This window comes from Protopterus annectens, chromosome 15.part0 (assembly GCF_019279795.1).
Source record: "Protopterus annectens isolate FY-2018-M chromosome 15.part0, PAN1.0, whole genome shotgun sequence".
NCBI classification, from domain to species: domain Eukaryota; kingdom Metazoa; phylum Chordata; order Ceratodontiformes; family Protopteridae; genus Protopterus; species Protopterus annectens.
This window is the reverse complement of record NC_056749.1, coordinates 724,589,834-724,608,192: the sequence shown is the minus strand read 5'-3', so window position 1 is coordinate 724,608,192 and position 18,359 is coordinate 724,589,834. Positions and strand designations below refer to the sequence as shown.

Genomic DNA, 18,359 nt, shown 5'->3' with positions numbered 1-18,359 from the left:
CTTAAGACTGACATCAGGACGTCAGGGTACAAATGCGCATGACCGACGTCATATCCTCAGTCTTTTCTTGCCCCAGATGTCAGAAGACCCTAAAAAGAAAGGTCAAAACCAAAAGACAGCAAAAAACAACCAACCACCCTTGCACTAATCATATGTACAATATATACAATATCCACAATATTCACAACCCAAACCACACAACCGCCTCTAACTACAGAGGGGAAGGAGGGAGGGTAAATTGGACTGCAGCAATGTGGATCTTCGAACATCTACATTTATGGTAGGTACAAAACTGTACTATGTTCTTCATCTCACATTGCTGCAGTCCTTACACTTGGGTAGAATCCCAAAGCAGAGGTAAGGGAGGATGGCAAAACTATAAAGCAGAGCTGCCAAAATGCCCTGTAAAATTGCAGTGGCAAACCCAGCCCTAGATTTAGAGTAAAGTGGAAGGTGGTAATGCTTAGAGAAAGTATGCACTGAACTCGTAGCTGCCTCCAAAATATCTTTAGTTGCCACCCCCCTTAAAAAAGCTGTAGAAGTGGCAGTAGCCCTAGTGGAATGAGGCCTAATCCCAGGTGGAATCTCCTTACCATGATGGGAATAACAGAAAGCAATACAAAACCCAATCCACTTAGAAATAGTTTGTTTTGACACAGGCTTGCCCTGAGAACCCAAAGCAAATGAAACAAATAACTGCTGAGACTGCCTGAACCCTTTAGTTCTGCTCAAATAATATCGCAACTGCCTGTGTATATCCAAAGTGTGCAAAATCTTTTCCCCTTTATTTTGGGGGTTTGCATAAAAAGTAGGCAAATGAATAGTTTGGTTTAAAGCCACACTAGAAACCACTTTAGGCATAAAGGAAGGATTAGTACGTAAAGATACCCTATCCTTATGGAAAATTAAGAAAGGCTCAACCACCATAAGGGCCTGTAATTCAGAAACCCTTCTCGCAGAGGTAATGGCCAACAAAAAAGCAGTTTTCCATGATAAATATTTCAACTCAGCAGTAGCTGCAGGCTCAAAAGGTTGTAGAGTGAGTTTCTCCAACACAAAATTGAGATCCCAAGCAGGAGTAGGAGCTCTACGTGGGGGTCTTATATTCTTTGCCCCTCTAAGGAATTGCTTGAACAAAGGATGAGAAAACAATGGTGGGTCACAGTCATAGTGAGCAGAAATTGCTGCAGCATGAACCTTAATAGAAGAGAAGGACAAACCTTTGTCCAGTAACTCAGCAAGATATTGAAGAGCCACACTTAAATTAGGCTTAGAAACATCAAATTCCTTTGCTGCACTCCAAAATAAAAATCTCTTCCATTTATCTGTGTACACTTTCCTTGTACTAGGCCTTCTGGCCTCCAAAATAACATTCAAAACTTGCTGTGGAAGCGGAGACCCTCCAGGGTTTAAAACAGAATATGCCAGGCTGTTAGGTGAAGAGAGTGAAGTTTGACATTGAGTAAATGACTGTTCTCCTGAGATAGCAGGTGTGGAATCGAAGGCAAAGGCCAAGGAGGCTCCCGTACCAGACTTCTCAGTAATGGGTACCAGTGCTGTCGAGGCCAATCTGGAGCTATTAAAATCATCTTTGGCTTGTCCTGTCTGACCTTTAGGAGTACCTTTGGGAGGAGAGGCAGAGGTGGAAAGGCATACACATGAAGATTGCTCCAATTGAAAGAAAGAGCATCCACTTTCCAAGCTGTGGGATGAAATCTTTTTGTGCAAAACTTTGGCAGCTGGTAGTTTAGTGGAGAAGCGAACAGATCTATGTCTGGAGTTCCCCATAACACTGTCAATTTCTGAAATACATGAGGATCCAATTTCCACTCGTGGGGATCCATAATTCGTCTGCTCAACACATCTGCTAAGGAGTTCTGTGCTCCCGGCAGAAACCTTGCCTAAAGATTTAGCTGTAAACTGAGAGCAGTCTCCCACAAAATCATTGCTTGTCTGCATAGAGGATAAGAATGTGTTCCCCCTTGCTTGTTGATGTACCACATGACAGTTGTGTTGTCTGTTAGAACCAACACCTGTCCTGGAAGAAGTAAATCCTTGAAAGCTATTAATGCAAACTGGACTGCTAACATCTCCTTCAAGTTGATATGTAGATGTTGAAGTCTGGCAGGCCACGTGTCTTGTACCCACTTTCCATTTAGATGAGCTCCCCAAGCTTTGTCTGAGGCATCTGTCGTTAGAATCTGACTCGCCTCTGGCCGGGTCACAGAGAGTCCCTTGTTTAGGTGACATTCCTGAGCCCACCACAAAAATTCCTTTTGAATGCAAGGTATTATCTGAATGACAGTGTCCATATCTTGGCAGTGCTGTGTCCATACATTTTTGAGATACCATTGCAGCTTCCTCATATGCAGTTTGGCATTGGGAAGCACCAGAATACAAGAAGCCATGAACCCCAAGGCTTGAAGGACTGTCCTTGCAGTCAGCCTGGACTGATGAGACAATTGATGGAAGTACAGAGAAAGATTCTTTTGTTTGTCCGGGGTCAAAACGGCCATCTGGGATGCTGTATTCAGTCTCACACCCAGAAAGCACATGTCCTGAGAGGGTACTAGACTGGACTTTATTTCGTTCACAGAATACCCCAGGCATCTTAGCACTGCTATCACATATTGTAAATGAAGAAGTTCGTCCCTTCCTTGGGCCAGAATCAGGCAATCGTCCAAATAAGGATAGATCTGTATCCCTCTTAGCCTGAAGAAAGCTATCACTGGAGCCAGAACCTTCGTGAACACTCTGGGCGCAGTAGATAAGCCAAAGGGCAATGCAGAGAACTGATAATGAGAAGTCCCAGCCCGAAAACGTAGATACTTCCTGCAACTTAGCCTCATAGGAACATGAAGGTAAGCCTCCTTGAGATCCAGAGTCACCATCCAGTGATCTTTGCCCAGCAGAGGTAGAAGCTGTTGTAACATCAACATTTTGAACTTGGGAATGTCCAGATAAGTGTTGAGGATAGATAAATCCAAAATTGGTCTCCACGTGTTCCCCTTCTTTGGTACTAGGAACAGGCGAGAATAAAATCCTAGGCCCACTTCTGGCAGAGGGACCGGTTGTATTGCCCCTATTTGAAGCAGCAGAGAAATCTGTTTGTGAGCCTCTAGTCTTTGCTGAGGAGGAACGTCCGGCATGCCTTTGAAAGGAGGCAAGGTATGGAAATAAAACTTGTAACCTTGGTGTATGATATCCAATACCCATCTGTCTTGGGTAATCAAACTCCAATTTTCCTTGAAGAGTGCCAACCTTCCTCCCAAAGGTGCTGCCAGGCAAGAAGGATCTGGCAGCTGAAAAGGTAGGTCATTGGGCCTGTTTACGAAAGGACTGGCCCCTGCCCTCACCCGAAGATTGTGCAGGTGAACTCCCTGTTCTAGGTCTGAAGGAACTGTGAGCTCTGCCCCTACCACGTCTAGATCTACCCCTAGACTGTGAATCATAAGAAGGGTACGTCCACCCCTTAGCAGGCCAATTCCTACTAAACTTGGAGGCTGGACTTGCAAAAAATCTTTCACAGCCTGCATAGATTTAGCCTTGTCCTCCATTTTCTTCAAGACTGACTCCACAGGTGAACCAAACAACACATCAGACTGTAAAGGAGCATCCAAAATCCTTGTCTTAACATGGTCAGATAAATTCTGATCCCTCAGCCAGGCGTGCCTGCGAAGAACTGACCCAGTGGCAGCCACCCTAGACGAGGCCTGTACAGCATCAAAACCACATTGTAAAGAATGCTTACCCACCTGTTCAGAGACATGTACCAAATCTTGTAATTCTTTACACTCAATGCCTTCCGCCAGAGCATCTACCTTAGACTTCAATTGAGAAAGAAGATAGTTCTGATATTTCAACATGTGAAACTGGCAATTCAAAGCCCTCATAGCTAAGGTGGAAGAAGTATAGACTTTCTTTCCCCATCTATCCAAAGCTCTGGCCTCTTTATCTGGAGGAACCGGATTTTTTACAACAGAGGCCTTGACACCCTTAGGTCCCTGACTAACAGTTTCTGGGTCCGCCCTAGGACTCTTATAAAGATATTTATGAGCCTCAGGCACCCTGTAATACCTATCCGGTTTAACAGGAGCAGGAGGCAAAGAATCAGGATTAAGTGAAGCCTCTGCAAACACATCTTCCACCACATCCAGAACAGGTGGTATAGCCAAAGGCCTATGCAGGGGTAAAAGCAAAAATTCCCTAAGCCTTTTCCTGGAATCAGAGAAGTCCTGACCTTCCCACTTAAAATGTTCCCTCATGGAATGAAGAGTCTCTGAAAAAGAAAAATCCTCTGGAGGAGAAGCAGAAGGAGTAGAATCATCTACATCAGAATCAGAATAAGGAGAATACTCCTGCAAGTCTTCAGCCGAAGACTCTGAAACATCCGAAGCCTGCTCAAAACTCCCCAACTCTGGCTCCACCCTGGGCCTCTTATCAGGAGGGGGCAAAGAACCTCTAATCAAAGTAATTAAATCCTCTGCCATTTTAAGCATGTGCTTCTTGGGCACAGACCCAGATGAACTAGGAGTGACACCAACAGAAGCTAAACTTGGCCTGCCTCTGGGAGAAGCCTTGGAAACAGAAGGAGAGGGCCTAACCACCCTAGGAAGAGAGGGGAGTACAGAAACCTGAGAAGCCCCTTCAGCCTGACCTGCCTCCTGAGAGGCCACATCCTGCAAAATTAAAGTCTCCCCCTGGGACTCCAGAGAAGCCTCAGGCGGAACCACCGATTCCACTGACGCCTCTAAAGAACCGGCGTCCGGTACGGACGACTCTTCCTGCCTGGGTTTAGCTGCTTTGTCTTTGCACTTCTTCGAAGAAGCGGGCGTCGGAGCATCCGACGGCATATTATAGTTGCACCGCTTCCCGAAGACCAACCTGGCACAATCTAACCTTCGCTTAATAGTGCGCTTATTGAACCTAGCACAAAAGCGACACCCAACAACGTCGTGCTCAGGCCCCAAACAAGGAATACACAAAGTATGATAGTCCCTATGAGGTATCTGTTTCCCACAAGAAATACAGTTATTTACTTTTTCTGACATCCGGTAAACCACTGAGGCAAGAAAAAACTAAAATATTCCCCAACGGGGTACTTAGCCAACTTTGACTCGGTCTGAAACTCCTTCAGAACGCCGAACGGCACTTGCAACGCTGCTTCTGCATCGGACCATGCGGCAAAAAAGACTGAGGATATGACGTCGGTCATGCGCATTTGTACCCTGACGTCCTGATGTCAGTCTTAAGCGCCTTGACCGACGTCAGCCTAATACTTTGATATTCGGGCCGACCGAGGACAGCGGACTACCCAAGTGTAAGGACTGCAGCAATGTGAGATGAAGAACATCAACACGTGTCCAAGATAGTAAGAAAATCCTTCTGTGATGCTCATCTTACAAGTAAAACCATGGCATCTAGGTCTAGAAAGGTAATCATACCACTGTACTTGGCCATCATAGAGTAAAACGTCCCCTTCGATATGTACCTGACCAGACACATGCAGCAAATGGAACATCCACAAAGGTTCCTTACAAAAAGGAATATATGAAGTAAATGCAATGCCCTACACTGACTGCCTCAAAGCCCTGTCTCTTAACTTGCATACAGATTTTTGAGAGCTGATCAATGCCTGGTGTACAAGGCATCCCTGGACCCTGTTTTAATGAATATTTTGCACATCCACAAAACAGCATCAGAATTAAAAGACCTAAATTTTGTTTACAACATATATATGCTGGAGAGACTAATTGAGAATTCTTTTAAGACTTTCTCTGGTAAAGGCTTCCATCCACAAGGAGCAGAGTTCCTTCCTAACCCTATTTAAGCACAACTTGGACCAATGAATAGGTAAATTGGAAATTCATCCTGCTCTGGCACCTATATCTCTGATGGACAGAGGCAGTCAGTAAATCATAACCTATACAAAATCAAATTTGTGGGTCACATTTGGGTTGAGCAGCTAGGCTTAATAAGGGCCCTAGTGGTCATTGACCTAGTATACACCTACGAAAACAGGGCAGTCTGTGTGCCTGACTTTGTTGCATCTTGGGTGGTTAGTCAACATCCCAGGACAGTTACTCAAGTAAGGTTGTTTTTACAAGAACATCGAGGATCATAACTCATCGGACCATAGATCAAACTACTGGTACTGACTAGGAAAATACTGCACTGTTTGGCAAAAAAGCACTTTTCAACCTTTAAATGTCCCAGTAAGGACACAGACCCCAACTATAATAAAGGTCAGTGCTCAATACTGACTGCAAAAATAGTTGCCCTTACCAAGTGAACTGTACCCATGTCAAAACGACAGTTATGACATGCCTATGTACCTGTATCAACACTGCAGCTATAACCGGCAATTTTTGGCTTGTATAGTATTCCAGACATCCATATATAAAATATTCTTATATCATTACAACATAGGATTTAAAAATGATTAGAAAAGCCTGCAACAAATCCTACTCTAACCAAACAATAATGGTATGTCTGCCCCCCCCCAGCAACTCTGACTATGGCAGTTAATTAGCAGAATGTACAAGAGGCTGCAACAGCTAGAAATGAGTGGATAAAAAGTGATAAGGGGGTATGGATGCAAATACTAAAAGGATGATCACACATTCATTAATTGGTTACTTAGCACCATTAATCAGAATTGTGAGTAAGGCATCAGATTATCATTATGACATTATGGAAATAGCATCAGTTAACAGCCCCTTTATCTATCTCACTAATGCCAATGCACAAAAATGACCCTAGGCCTGCATGCTACATCTCACAAATTGCTGTACTACAATACGTACTGTTGTCTGTAGGTCTTGAACACTTGCATGATAGCACCAGATCTACTGTACTGCATAGGTGTTTACTAGAATATTTAACACAATGGCCTTTTTAAGCCTAGCCATGCATCCCAAATCTCTCACAAGTTCTGGTACCCTTGATGGGAGACTAACCATTTATAAGTTAAGTGTCTATTGGAGACATAAGGTGCCAAACCAGGGATGAATTCCCTGTTCCCCATCCAATTGTCCAAGTTACACTTGAACTGGTTAAGGGAGGAAATGCTTCACATGAATGGGTAGCCTATGGGATACATACCAGTCTCTCCAGTAGGTCTTTTTATATCACAGGCAAGGTTTAAGCATTTAAAACGAGTAATTATGGTGCTGTTTGCTTTGTGGATATGCAAGAGGTCCAGAGGGGGGTCTATATGCCAGGCATAGCTCTCCCCTCAAAAGCCTGTAGGAGACAGAATACAGGGGATAAGGCCTTACGGTGGTCTGCATAGGATATTTTTACTTACACCCTGTATTCTTTTAGTGAGGAACCTCTGTGGGTGTAATTGTTGGATAATCCTTGTTAGGTACACACAAAAGGGTGCACTGTACTCAATGATAGGTCTGATGAATGCCGAATACAGTGGCACAATGACTTTCTTGGACCTAGTTGCCATACCCTTGTTTATAAGTTGTACAACATAGAATGACATTCTCAGTACTGCAGACAAGTGATGGCCAAAGTCTAGATTACAGTCTGTGTGTGCACTTGTACAATTTTGATTAAATGAATTCCAATATAAACAATGGCCTTAGTGATGTATTTTAGGTCACAGCTGTCGGACTCCAAACGCACAAAGACTTGCCCATGTAGAAGGAGTGACATGGTTGACAGAGAGGAACAGAGTGTTTACAATGTATGTAAACCATAGAAATAAGCTTCTGGTGCCAATGGGAAAACTGCTATTCAACAGTCTCACTACACTAAAAACGGACCAAGTACCAGCTTATAGGTAGGAAGTACGGATTTTCTAAATATGTGAACCTAGTTTTAGAAATTATGCAGATATGGAGGTGTTCCAAATACAGGAGAGCTTCAAAGTCATGCATTTTGTTATGGGGTCTTTGGCACTCAGCAAAGGTGCATTAAAAAAATCACCACCCAGCTAGATCTGCAATAATTTGATTTTGTAAAAGAAGATCCTATCTAATGGACTGTACACAAAGGCCAAATGTCACTTCCCTTAGGGCAGTTTACAGTAACAAAAAATATATAAAACAGGACTTGAATACAAAAAAATTGTCTTACACACACACTCCTCTGAATATTAGACTTGCAGAGGACTGTGTGTCTACAGACACACACAGTCCACTGCAAGTGTAATATGCTCCCTCTGATGAGGCACACCATTTGGACTGTGTAGTTTTTACAAGTATAATAGTCATTACTACTCCAACAGAAATGGATATTTGTTAGTAATAAGTGGGTTGAGGACATGGCCTACTGTGACCTAAACCAGGGACCCATGCTAAGGGTTTGAGGTCCCTATGTGCTTCTAATGGACAGTGTTTGCCCAAAGTAAAGCCCAACAGCCCTGGGCCAATAAGCTACTTGCTGGCCGGTGTCCAGTTGGCCAACCTGCTACCCGGGACAGCTCTAACTTTTTCAGCCACTACCAGAGCTCAGAGAAGGAAATACAGTAGGATCTCATCAGAAAAGATTTTAGAGATTTTAACAGGTTTATATGACTTTCTTTTTTAATGCAAGGTTTTATTATAATGAGCTCTTTAGGTTGTTATTAACACTATTGGTTCAAACAGGATGCAATTGTTTTCATTGGTCTTTTTGTCTTTGAATTTTATTATATAAAGGTTAATTAATTAAATGCATTTGTCTGATGAAGTCGTAGCTTTTAGCTGACGAAAACGCATTTACTTGCTTTAAAGCGTTTACCTTGGTGTTTAACTCTGGAGGATTTATTCTGTTGTGGACTACAATAAAGTGCGGTTTGAGTGCGCTGTTTCCAGCTCTTTATTCTTATCTCATCAGAAAACCTAACATAACTGTAACCACAATAACATTTTTTACTTGCAACTGTAAAGATACATACAATGTCCCCCTGCTCCCAACAATCCATAGCACTTTTTGCTAGCTGGTGATCATGCAATGGCCCTGCGCTTTCAGGTACAGCATGCCTCTAAACCTAGACTTGAAAAAGACAAGACACCTTTTGATTGTGAGGAAAGGAAAAGGAATTTGCCACAAAACTAATTTGAACTGCTACTGTTGAATAAGTATAGCTTCCCTCAAACAGACACCAATGAAGTTCCTTTGTGGTATTTTCTTATAAAAAAGTAACCCTGTCTTGCCAACTCTACTACCAGATAAACCTCTGCTCTTGAAAACAATTACTACGTAACCTGTTACTCCAAAAATTAAGGATAAGGTCCTATTCATGCGGCCCCCAGAGTCCATCAGTCCACTTTAACTGAACATTGGTGTTCTTTCAGTTACAAGCTCTACATGCTGCACTAAATTGAACATTGGGTAACCATGAGCATGCCAACTGGGTGTTACCCCATTTTCAAGACAGGCAGACAAAACAGACCACAGATTTTGAAGAAAGTTTGCATGATACCACTTGTTCAAATCACCAACCCAGTACCACCATACTCAAGTGTTAACCCAAACGCTAACAAGCTACTGCCTCCAATTCTACACCTTAACTTACCAAAGACTTTCTCCCTACACAAGAGATATTTATACCACCCACCAGATGATCAAGAAATAATATAGTACTTGGCCTAAACTAACGCACAACAGTAATATTTACTGTGACCCTAAAGATACTGCTAATATACTTGCAGTTTAATCTGTACCAAATTCATACCAGAAACCAAAGCTATAGTTAGACAGGATAAATGGGACTGCCTCAGGTGAACGCTACTAGGGGGCACAATCAGCGCTGTAGATGTTCCATTTGGTCCCAGCAATTCAGTGATACAATAATTCTGTGGACAGCTGGGCATGGCAGCAGTATGTTTAGTCACTGAAGCACTGCCAATTTCCAGTATTTCATCTGAAAAGGGAGCCATTTAATGATTGGCTAGATCAAACAGAGTGAAATACATTAGATTTGAATAATGAGAAATTCAAAAAACAAACCTTCTTGGTAGTTCTGCAACATGAACACATTTTACAACACAAGGAAAACTCCTTCAAGTATACAACATATTGACAATATTCACGAGGATTTTTCAGACATCTTAAAAATTGAAAATTTCTATTAGGTCTACCAAAGCAGCCCATGAACACTGAATTATTATACCATGACCGCCGAAAAACGTGCACGCTGATTGGCCAGCGTGCCCGTTGTAAATCGAGTTATACTAATGGAAAAAGGTCCAGTCGCCCGGACTTTTTTCCATTAGTATAACACTTTTAAACACTGTTCGCTATGTTAAATGGGTTTAACATGAGACAGCTTTAAAATAAGCAACGGAGATCTCCGCTTGCTTATTTTAAAGCTGTCTCGCCATGTTAAACCCATTTAACATAGCGAGACAGTGTTTAAAAGCACGGAGAAAGCAAGATCTCCGTTGCTTTTTTAGTGTTCGCTATGTTAAATGGGTTTAACATAGCGAGACAGCTGTAAAATAAGTTTTAAAATAAGCAACGGACATCTCCGTTGCTTATTTTAAAACTGTCTCGCTATGTTAAACTCATTTAACATAGCAAACACTAAAAGCAACGGAGATCTTGCTTTCTCCGTTGCTTTTGCTCACAACTCTGATGTACCGCGAGGCGCCGCAGTACATCAGAACTGCCGCGGATGCCAGACATCTGCGGAAGGGCAGTAAACAGGCATTATACTATGCCATTATTTAAGAAAAGTAATAGTTTCTTTTCTTAAATAATGTCATGATAATAGCAATCCACTTCTGGGTGTGGGTAATGCTAAATTTACCCACGGTTGGCTTTGTTTGGTCCTCGGGCTGCCTCTGGACCAAACCACGCCAACCGTGGGTAAATTTAGCATTACCCACACCCAGGCGTGGGTTATTGCTATAATATCCCATAAACCACCCGGTATCACAAATGACCATGTATTGAAAGTACTTTCTATAACCAAAAGTACTACTTCTATCATGCTGATAATATATCTGGTTGTTGATAAGGTACAAAGCATGCCCTGGTAGAGGCAATCCTCGAACTGCTTAATCTAAGGTTAGCTACAGACTTTTGTCCCTAAAGATTGGTGCACCACAGCTGGTTAGTTGTTGATGCATGCTACCAAAATGGATAAATTGGTAAAAAGCTTCAGAAACAATGATGGAATTTTTTTTTTTTTTTTTTTTACTTCAACTGTCAGAAGATAGGGATGAAAGAAGATTAAAGAATGAAGAATTTAAGAATTTTTGTTGAGAATCACTCGGTATTAAACCCAATACCATTTTCCTAGGTGATATAAACTATCCAATTATAGACTGGAAAACCCACAACCACTAGTGCACAAGCACATACACTCCTGGACTTTGTCAGTACAAATGTCCTGGAACAGTCAGAGCACTCACCTGGGGGAACATCATCTTAGATCTTGTCCTTACTAATATGGGGAGCATCTTGCATCAGCCCTTGGGTATCTTCATCATTTATTAGATCTGACCTTAAAGCAGTCTCCTTTGAGATAGAGAGAAAGACAAAAAACACCGAAGATGTATTCCACCCAAGTTACCTTTAGAAATTTCTTAAGAGACAAAATACGTACGGGTCAATATCACATAGTTGAAGTCTTATAACTTCAAACACATAATGTTCAAACCATTATGTTCGAAGTTACAAAACTTCGACTATGGATAAAAAATAACGGAAAACAAAATAAACTGTTTTAAGCAAGGCAGCCCGCCCTGCACCCCCCACTACTTAAACATACCAACTCCGAGATTGCACACTATCGAACAAAATGGAAACTTCTGCTTATGGAGATTTCCATTCAAACGCTCAAACTTATGGTCTCGACCATATGAGGTTCGAACTTGTAAAAGTTCTACTAGGAACCAAATACCTACTCCTAAGTCATACACTGGCAAGCTACAAATCCCACGAAACCCAGTAAACTCAACTGGATATTGAAAAATGTACATCATACTATATCAGCATGTAAACAGCAGCACAGATACAGCTGCACCCTGTAGGAGTAAAGGCATGGCAAACCCCAGACATAAACCCACATGGTGGAACCACAACAAGCTTTATAACAGAAGGAAAATAATTTTGACCAGATGAAAGAACACTAATTCCCAGGATGTTTAGAGCCCTTGTCAAAGAAAAACAAATTCAGGAGCTTAAAATCCGCCAAAGAAAGTTTGAGGCTAAAATAAGCTACCCAAGCCAAAGCCATCATGTGGCATTTTTTTTAAATTATCTTAATCTCAAAAGTACAACTCAGCAATGCACTGAGCTGATTGTGAACAATGCTATCTACACTGAGACTGAAGATGCAGCTAACCTACTGGCCAATAAATTTAGCTCAAATGTTACCCACTCTCTCCCTCAAGATGTACATGAAACTGGCTCACCTCCAGCTATCCCACAAGATTTGGTCCTAAAAGCACCATCAAAAACTAAAAATACTGTATTGATGGGTCCTGACAGTATCCCTGGATGCATCTTAAATAGCATGAAGCATGTGTAACTATACCCTTAACCCTGTTCAATCTCAGCCTTCATACAAGTTTTGTACCAAGTGAATGGCGTGGGAGGATGACATAATGGTTAAGGTGTTTACCTTTAAAGACACAAGGTGCAGGGTTTGATTCTCACATGGGGTAACTGGCTAGGTTTCAAATGGCCCAAAAAGGGTAGTTAGCCTAGTACTAATCTATGAACCTATGAGAGAGCTACGGGTCATTCCCCTGCATAACAGAGGATATTCCACAGACCCACAAGTCTGACCAGCCTCATACACAAAGCCATGGAAAGACTTGCCATGGAACTAATCAGTAAAGATATAGGGAATCTACAAACACCAAACCCTTCTCAGTCTGGATACATCAAGGTCAGATCATGTTTACTTAGCCTGGTGGATTTTTTTTGAGGAGGTCACCAAAGGAATGGATGAAGACAAAAACTGTACACAGTGCATACCTTGATCTGGCCAAAGCTTTTGATGCAATTCCCCATGCAGGCACAGTAGAAAAGCTAAATAAACCCCTATGTCACCCACTGGACTGAAACTGGCCCACAGGACATAGATAATAAAAAAGTACAGTTTTGTACCTACCATAAATGTAGATGTCCGATAGGTATGCATCTGCAGTCATAACATATGGGTTGTTCTGCCTCAGGCAGCCCTTCGGTCGGCCGGATTCCAAAGTCTGGGTCTGGCCTCGGCTGATGTCGCACTTCACCCGACGTCATAGCTCCTGGGGTATAAAGGCATCAGCCAACGCCATTTTCCTCAGTGTTTCTTGCCCCAGATGCCAGGTGCCCTCTAGGAAGGCTAAATTTGGATAAATGTAGAAAATTCCAAACAGTAGAAAGCAAAATATATATATACATATATACATACAAACAAATACACCATAATAGATTCTCCCAGCTAGCTAAAAGAGGGGTAAGTACCCTAGGAATACCACAGAGGGGAAGGAGGGTGGGTAATCCTGACTGCAGATGCATACCTATCGGACATCTACATTTATGGTAGGTACAAAACTGTACTATGTCCTTCAAGGATGCATCTGCAGTCATAACATATGGGTAGAATACCATAGCCAAACTGGGGGAGGAGGCACTAAGATAATGATGGTGTAGTTAAGATCCCCTGTAAAACTGCAGTTGCAAAACCTGCTCGGGATCTGGAGTATAAAGGAAGATTGTAATGCTTGGCAAATGTATGCACGGAGCTCCAAGTAGCAGCTTCTAAAATGTCTTTGGTAGCCACTCCTCGTAGGAAAGCTGTAGTGGTGGCTGTGGCTCTTGTGGAGTGAGGCCTAATATTTTCAGGAGTTGTCTTTCCATGAAGAGAGTAGCAGAATCAAATGCAATTTCCTATCCATTTTGAAATTGTCTGTTTGGAAATTGCTTTTCCTTGCACTCCTGTTACATATGCTACCAGAAGTTGGTCAGTTTTTCTGCTGGTTTTAGTTCTGTCCAGATAGTAGCGCAGTTGTCTGTGCACATCCAAGGTGTGCAATAGTTTTCCCCCCCTGTTCTGTGGGTTAGGGAAGAATGTAGGTAAATGAATAGCTTGGTTCAAGGATACCCTGGATACCACCTTTGGCATGAAAGTAGGATTGGTTCTCAGAGACACTCTATCCTGGTGAAAGATAAGGAAAGGCTGCACTGCCATTAATGCCTGTAACTCGGATACCCTTCTTGCTGAAGTGATTGCTAGAAGGAAAGCAGTTTTCCAAGATAAGAACTGTAAGGCTGCTGATGCTGCTGGTTCAAAAGGGGGAAGTGTTAATTTTTCCAGCACAAAATTGAGATCCCATGCAGGCAGAGGTGGTTTCCTTGGAGGTTTTACATTTTTGATCCCTCTTAAAAATTGTCTGAGGAGAGGGTGAGAGAAGATAGGAGGATCCATGTTGTACTCTGCTGAAATTGCTGAAGCATGAATCTTAATGGAAGAATAGGACAGGCCATTGTGGAACAGTTCTGCTAAGTATTCTAGGATGTGTGCTAGGTTTGCCAGTGTGACATTTGTTCCCTTTGATGCACTCCAAATGAGGAATCTCTTCCATTTGGCTGAGTATGTTTTTCTTGTGGAGGGTCTGCGAGCCTCCAGGATAATGTCCTTGACCCTCTGAGATAAAACAGATTGGTTTTGTTTTATGCAATTTTCCAGGCAGTTAGCTGCAGCGTTTTCAAGTTTGGATGCAGGGTCTTGTAGTTGTTCTGCGTTAGAAGTAAAGGCCATAGAGGTAGAGGCCATGAGTTCGTCCGAGACATGCTTCTCAGTAGCGGGTACCAATGCTGCCTTGGCCAGTCTGGAGCTATCAGAATCACCTTTGGCTGTTCCTCCCTGATCTTCAGTAGAACTTTGTACATCAATGGGAGAGGTGGAAAGGCATAAACTGTCAGGGCCTTCCAGCTGAAAGAAAGGGAGTCCACCCTCCAGGCTTGTGGGTGGTATTCTCTTGAGCAGAATTTCTTCAGTTGGTGGCTGAGTGGGGAGGCGAACAGGTCTATATCTGGCACTCACCATTTCTTTATGTTTTTGAAGATGTCTGGATGCAGCATCCATTCGTGAGCATCCGTGGTAGTTCTGCTTAAGCTGTCTGCTAGTGAATTCTCTTTTCCTGGTACGAATCTGGCCTGCAGTTGAATGTTGAGATTCAGGCCTAGGTTCTACAGGTCCATTGCCATCCGGCATAGAGGGTAGGAATGCGTGCCTCCCTGTTTGTTGATGTACCACATGACTGCGGTATTGTCTGTCCTTATCAGCAGGTGTCCTTGCTGGAGGAATGATTTGAATGCCTCGATTGCATGCTTCACTGCCAGCATCTCCTTTAGATTTGTGTGTAGATTCAGCTGGTCTTGAGACCATAGGCCTTGGATACACTTGTCTTCCGTGTGTGCCCCCCAGCCTAGGTCTGAGGCGTCCGTGGTGATGGTCTGCCTTGGTTGTGGTTTGTGGAAAGGCAACCCTCTGTTGGTCTGGCAGGCCTGAGCCCACCACAGGAATTATTTTTTCAGGCATGGAATGATTGGCATCATGGTTTCTAGACTGTGTCTGTGTTGAGACCATACATTCCTTAGGTACCATTGTAATTTTCTCATATGCAGCCTGATTATGCAAGATGCCATGTAACCCAGGGCCTGCAGGACTTTCCTTGCAGTAAGCTGAGTTTGTCTAGTCAATGCCATGAAGTAGACTGGGAGTTGCTTTTGTTTTTCTTCTGTGAGAAAAGCCATCTCAGTTATTGTGTCCAGTTCTGCACCCAAAAATGTTATCCTTTGGGATGGCACTAGTCTTGACTTCTGTATGTTGACTGTGTATCCCAAGGCTTGTAACAGTTGTATGACATAGGCCAAATCCTTTATTATTTTTGTCTTGTTGTCCCGCTTGTATTAGGCAGTCGTCCAGGTATGGGTAGATCTGAATTCCCTGAAGCCTGCAATGTGCAATTACTGATGCCAGGCATTTCGTGACTACTCTGGGCGGAGTAGATAAGCCAAAGGGCAATGCTGAGAATTGATAATGCTCTGATCCTGCAAGAAATCTGAGGTGTCTTCTGCAATCTGGTCGTATAGGGACGTGCAGGTATGCCTCCTTGAGATCTAGAGTCACCAGGCAAGACTCCTTGCCCAACATGGGAAGAAGTTGCTGTAGGGTCAGCATCTTGAATTTTGGTACAATGAGATAGGTGTTCAGTGCGGACAAGTTGAGAATAGGCCTCCATTGAGTTTCTTTTCTTGGTACAAGGAATAGTCTGGAGTAAAATCCTTGGCCTTGTTCCATAGATGGTACCCTTTCTATTGCTCTCATCCTTAGTAAGTTGATGATTTGTTTTAGAGCCTCTGGCTTCTGGCTTGGTGGAAGGTTTGGCATTCCTCTCTTTTTTGGTAAAGTGTGGAAGTGAAACCTGTAGCCTTTGTCTATTGTTTGCAATGTCCATTTGTCTCCTGTAATGCAATGCCAGTTTTTTGAAAATAAAGCTAACTTTCCGCCCAAGGGTGCTTCCAGTTGTTCCCTGGTAGGCGGAATCAGAGCCAAGTCATTGTGTCTGTCCTGTGGAAGTGGTTGTAGTCGCAGCTGTGGCGGTACTCCTCTGGTTGGCAGGCTACCACTGACGACCCCTGTAGGCACCCCTTGATTGACCTCTGCCTCTTGGGTGTCTATTTCTGCCTCTCTGTGCTCTGGAGGTGTCTGGAAAGGACCAATTCTTTGAAGGCCAGTTTCTGCTGAACCTCGGAGGTTGGACCTGCAGAAAATCCTTGACTGTTTGCACAGATTTTGCTTTTTCTTCCACTTTCTTTAGAACCTCCTGTGCAGGGGAGCCAAATAAACTTTGTTTCTCCATAGGGGCATCTAGGAGTTTAGACTTGACATGGTCTGGCAAGGATTGCTCTTTTAGCCAGGCATGCCTTCGAATCACTGCTCCAGTCATAGCTGATCTAAATGAAGCCTCCAGTGCATCATAGCCACATTTTAAGAAATGATTACTGACCTGCTGAGAGTTGTCTACCAAATCCTGAAGGAACTTACGGTCTAAAGGTTCAGGAGAGGAAAGCTTTTTATTCAGCTGATCCAACAAAAATTCCTGGTACTGTATCATGTGAAACTGACAGTTTAAAGCCCTGGCAGAAAGAGTAGCAGATGTATAAACCTTTTTACCCCATCTCTCTAATGCTCTTGACTCTCTTTCAGAGGGTAGGGGGTTTTTGGCAGTGGCAGCTGCAACACCCTTTGGGCCCTGAGAAATAGTTTCTGGGTCTGCAGCATGGGCCTTATACAAGTGGAAGTGAGAATCCGGGACCCTGTAATATCTGTCAGGTTTGGCAGGGGCCGGGGAAGAGAATCAGGGGCAGAACTGGCATCATTGTATGCATCATCAACAACTGATAGTACAGGTGGTATGGCTAAAGGCCTATGCTGTGGCAAGTGTAAAAAAGTCCTTAGCCTTTTCCTAGAATCAGAAAAATCCTGACCCTGCCATTGAAAGTGTTCCCTCATTGAGTGTAAAGTCTCCCCAAAGGAAAATTCTTCTGGCAGGGAGGCAGAAGGAATTGAGTCTTCTGCATCCGAATCCTCATAAGGTGAGTATGGTCCTTCCTGGTGGTCTGATAAATCTGATCCATCCGAGGAATAGTCAGAGGAGAGAGGTTCAGGGGGTTCAGTCCTAGGCCTTTTTTCAGGAGGAGGTTGTGAGGCCCTGTCTGGGTGAGTTTGGGATCCCCTAATCAGAAATATAAGGTCCTCAGCAAGGCTGAGAATCTGAGAACTTGAGGAAGGTCTGTGAGAGGAAGCTTTTGTTGGTAAGGCCTTGGAAAGTTTAGCTGCTTTAGCCCTGGAGAAGGCCTTAATAGACACAGAAGCAGGGGGTCTAGCTGCCCCACGTGCAGGAGTAGAGATGTCCAACGGAATGGTGTCGGACAATTCTTGTGCGCCTGCTTCTTCGGTAGGAATTTCTGTAGCCGACTCAGCCGGGGCCCTCTGTGGCCTCGGTTGTCGGAGGCATAATTTCGGCAGAAGGAAGAACAGAGGACTCTGTTTCAGCCGAAACCGAAACACTCGCGGTAGGCCTAACCGTGGTTTCAGCCGAAACCGTGGGCCGCGAGTGTCGGTCCTTTTCCTTGCGTTTTTTGGCTAAATGTGTAGTCGGAGTCTCCGACGGCATTTTATATGCAAAAGCAGAAACAAAAAACTCTTCTGCAAACTCCGACCGACGTCTAAGTGTCCGTCGGTTGAAGGAAGCACAGGCTAAACAAGCTGATACGTCGTGGTCTGGGCCTAAGCAAGGAAGGCAGTAAGAGTGGAAATCCTTATGAGGTATTTGTTTCCCTCAAGTTAAACAATTATTTACTTTGTATGACATCGGCTGAGGCAAGAGAGAGTCCCCAACGGGGTA

At 43.4% G+C, this 18,359-nt stretch overlaps 1 protein-coding gene across 1 annotated transcript in view; it reads right to left on the bottom strand.

Moving 5' to 3' along the window:
- Positions 1–18,359, bottom strand: part of MMGT1 (membrane magnesium transporter 1) — a 321,921-nt gene that overhangs the window by 132,629 nt on the left and 170,933 nt on the right. Inside the window, exon 5 of the mRNA XM_044057310.1 lies at positions 9,165–9,209. Within this exon, the coding sequence (XP_043913245.1) occupies positions 9,165–9,209 (45 nt within the window). The remainder of the gene's footprint in view (positions 1–9,164; positions 9,210–18,359) is intronic.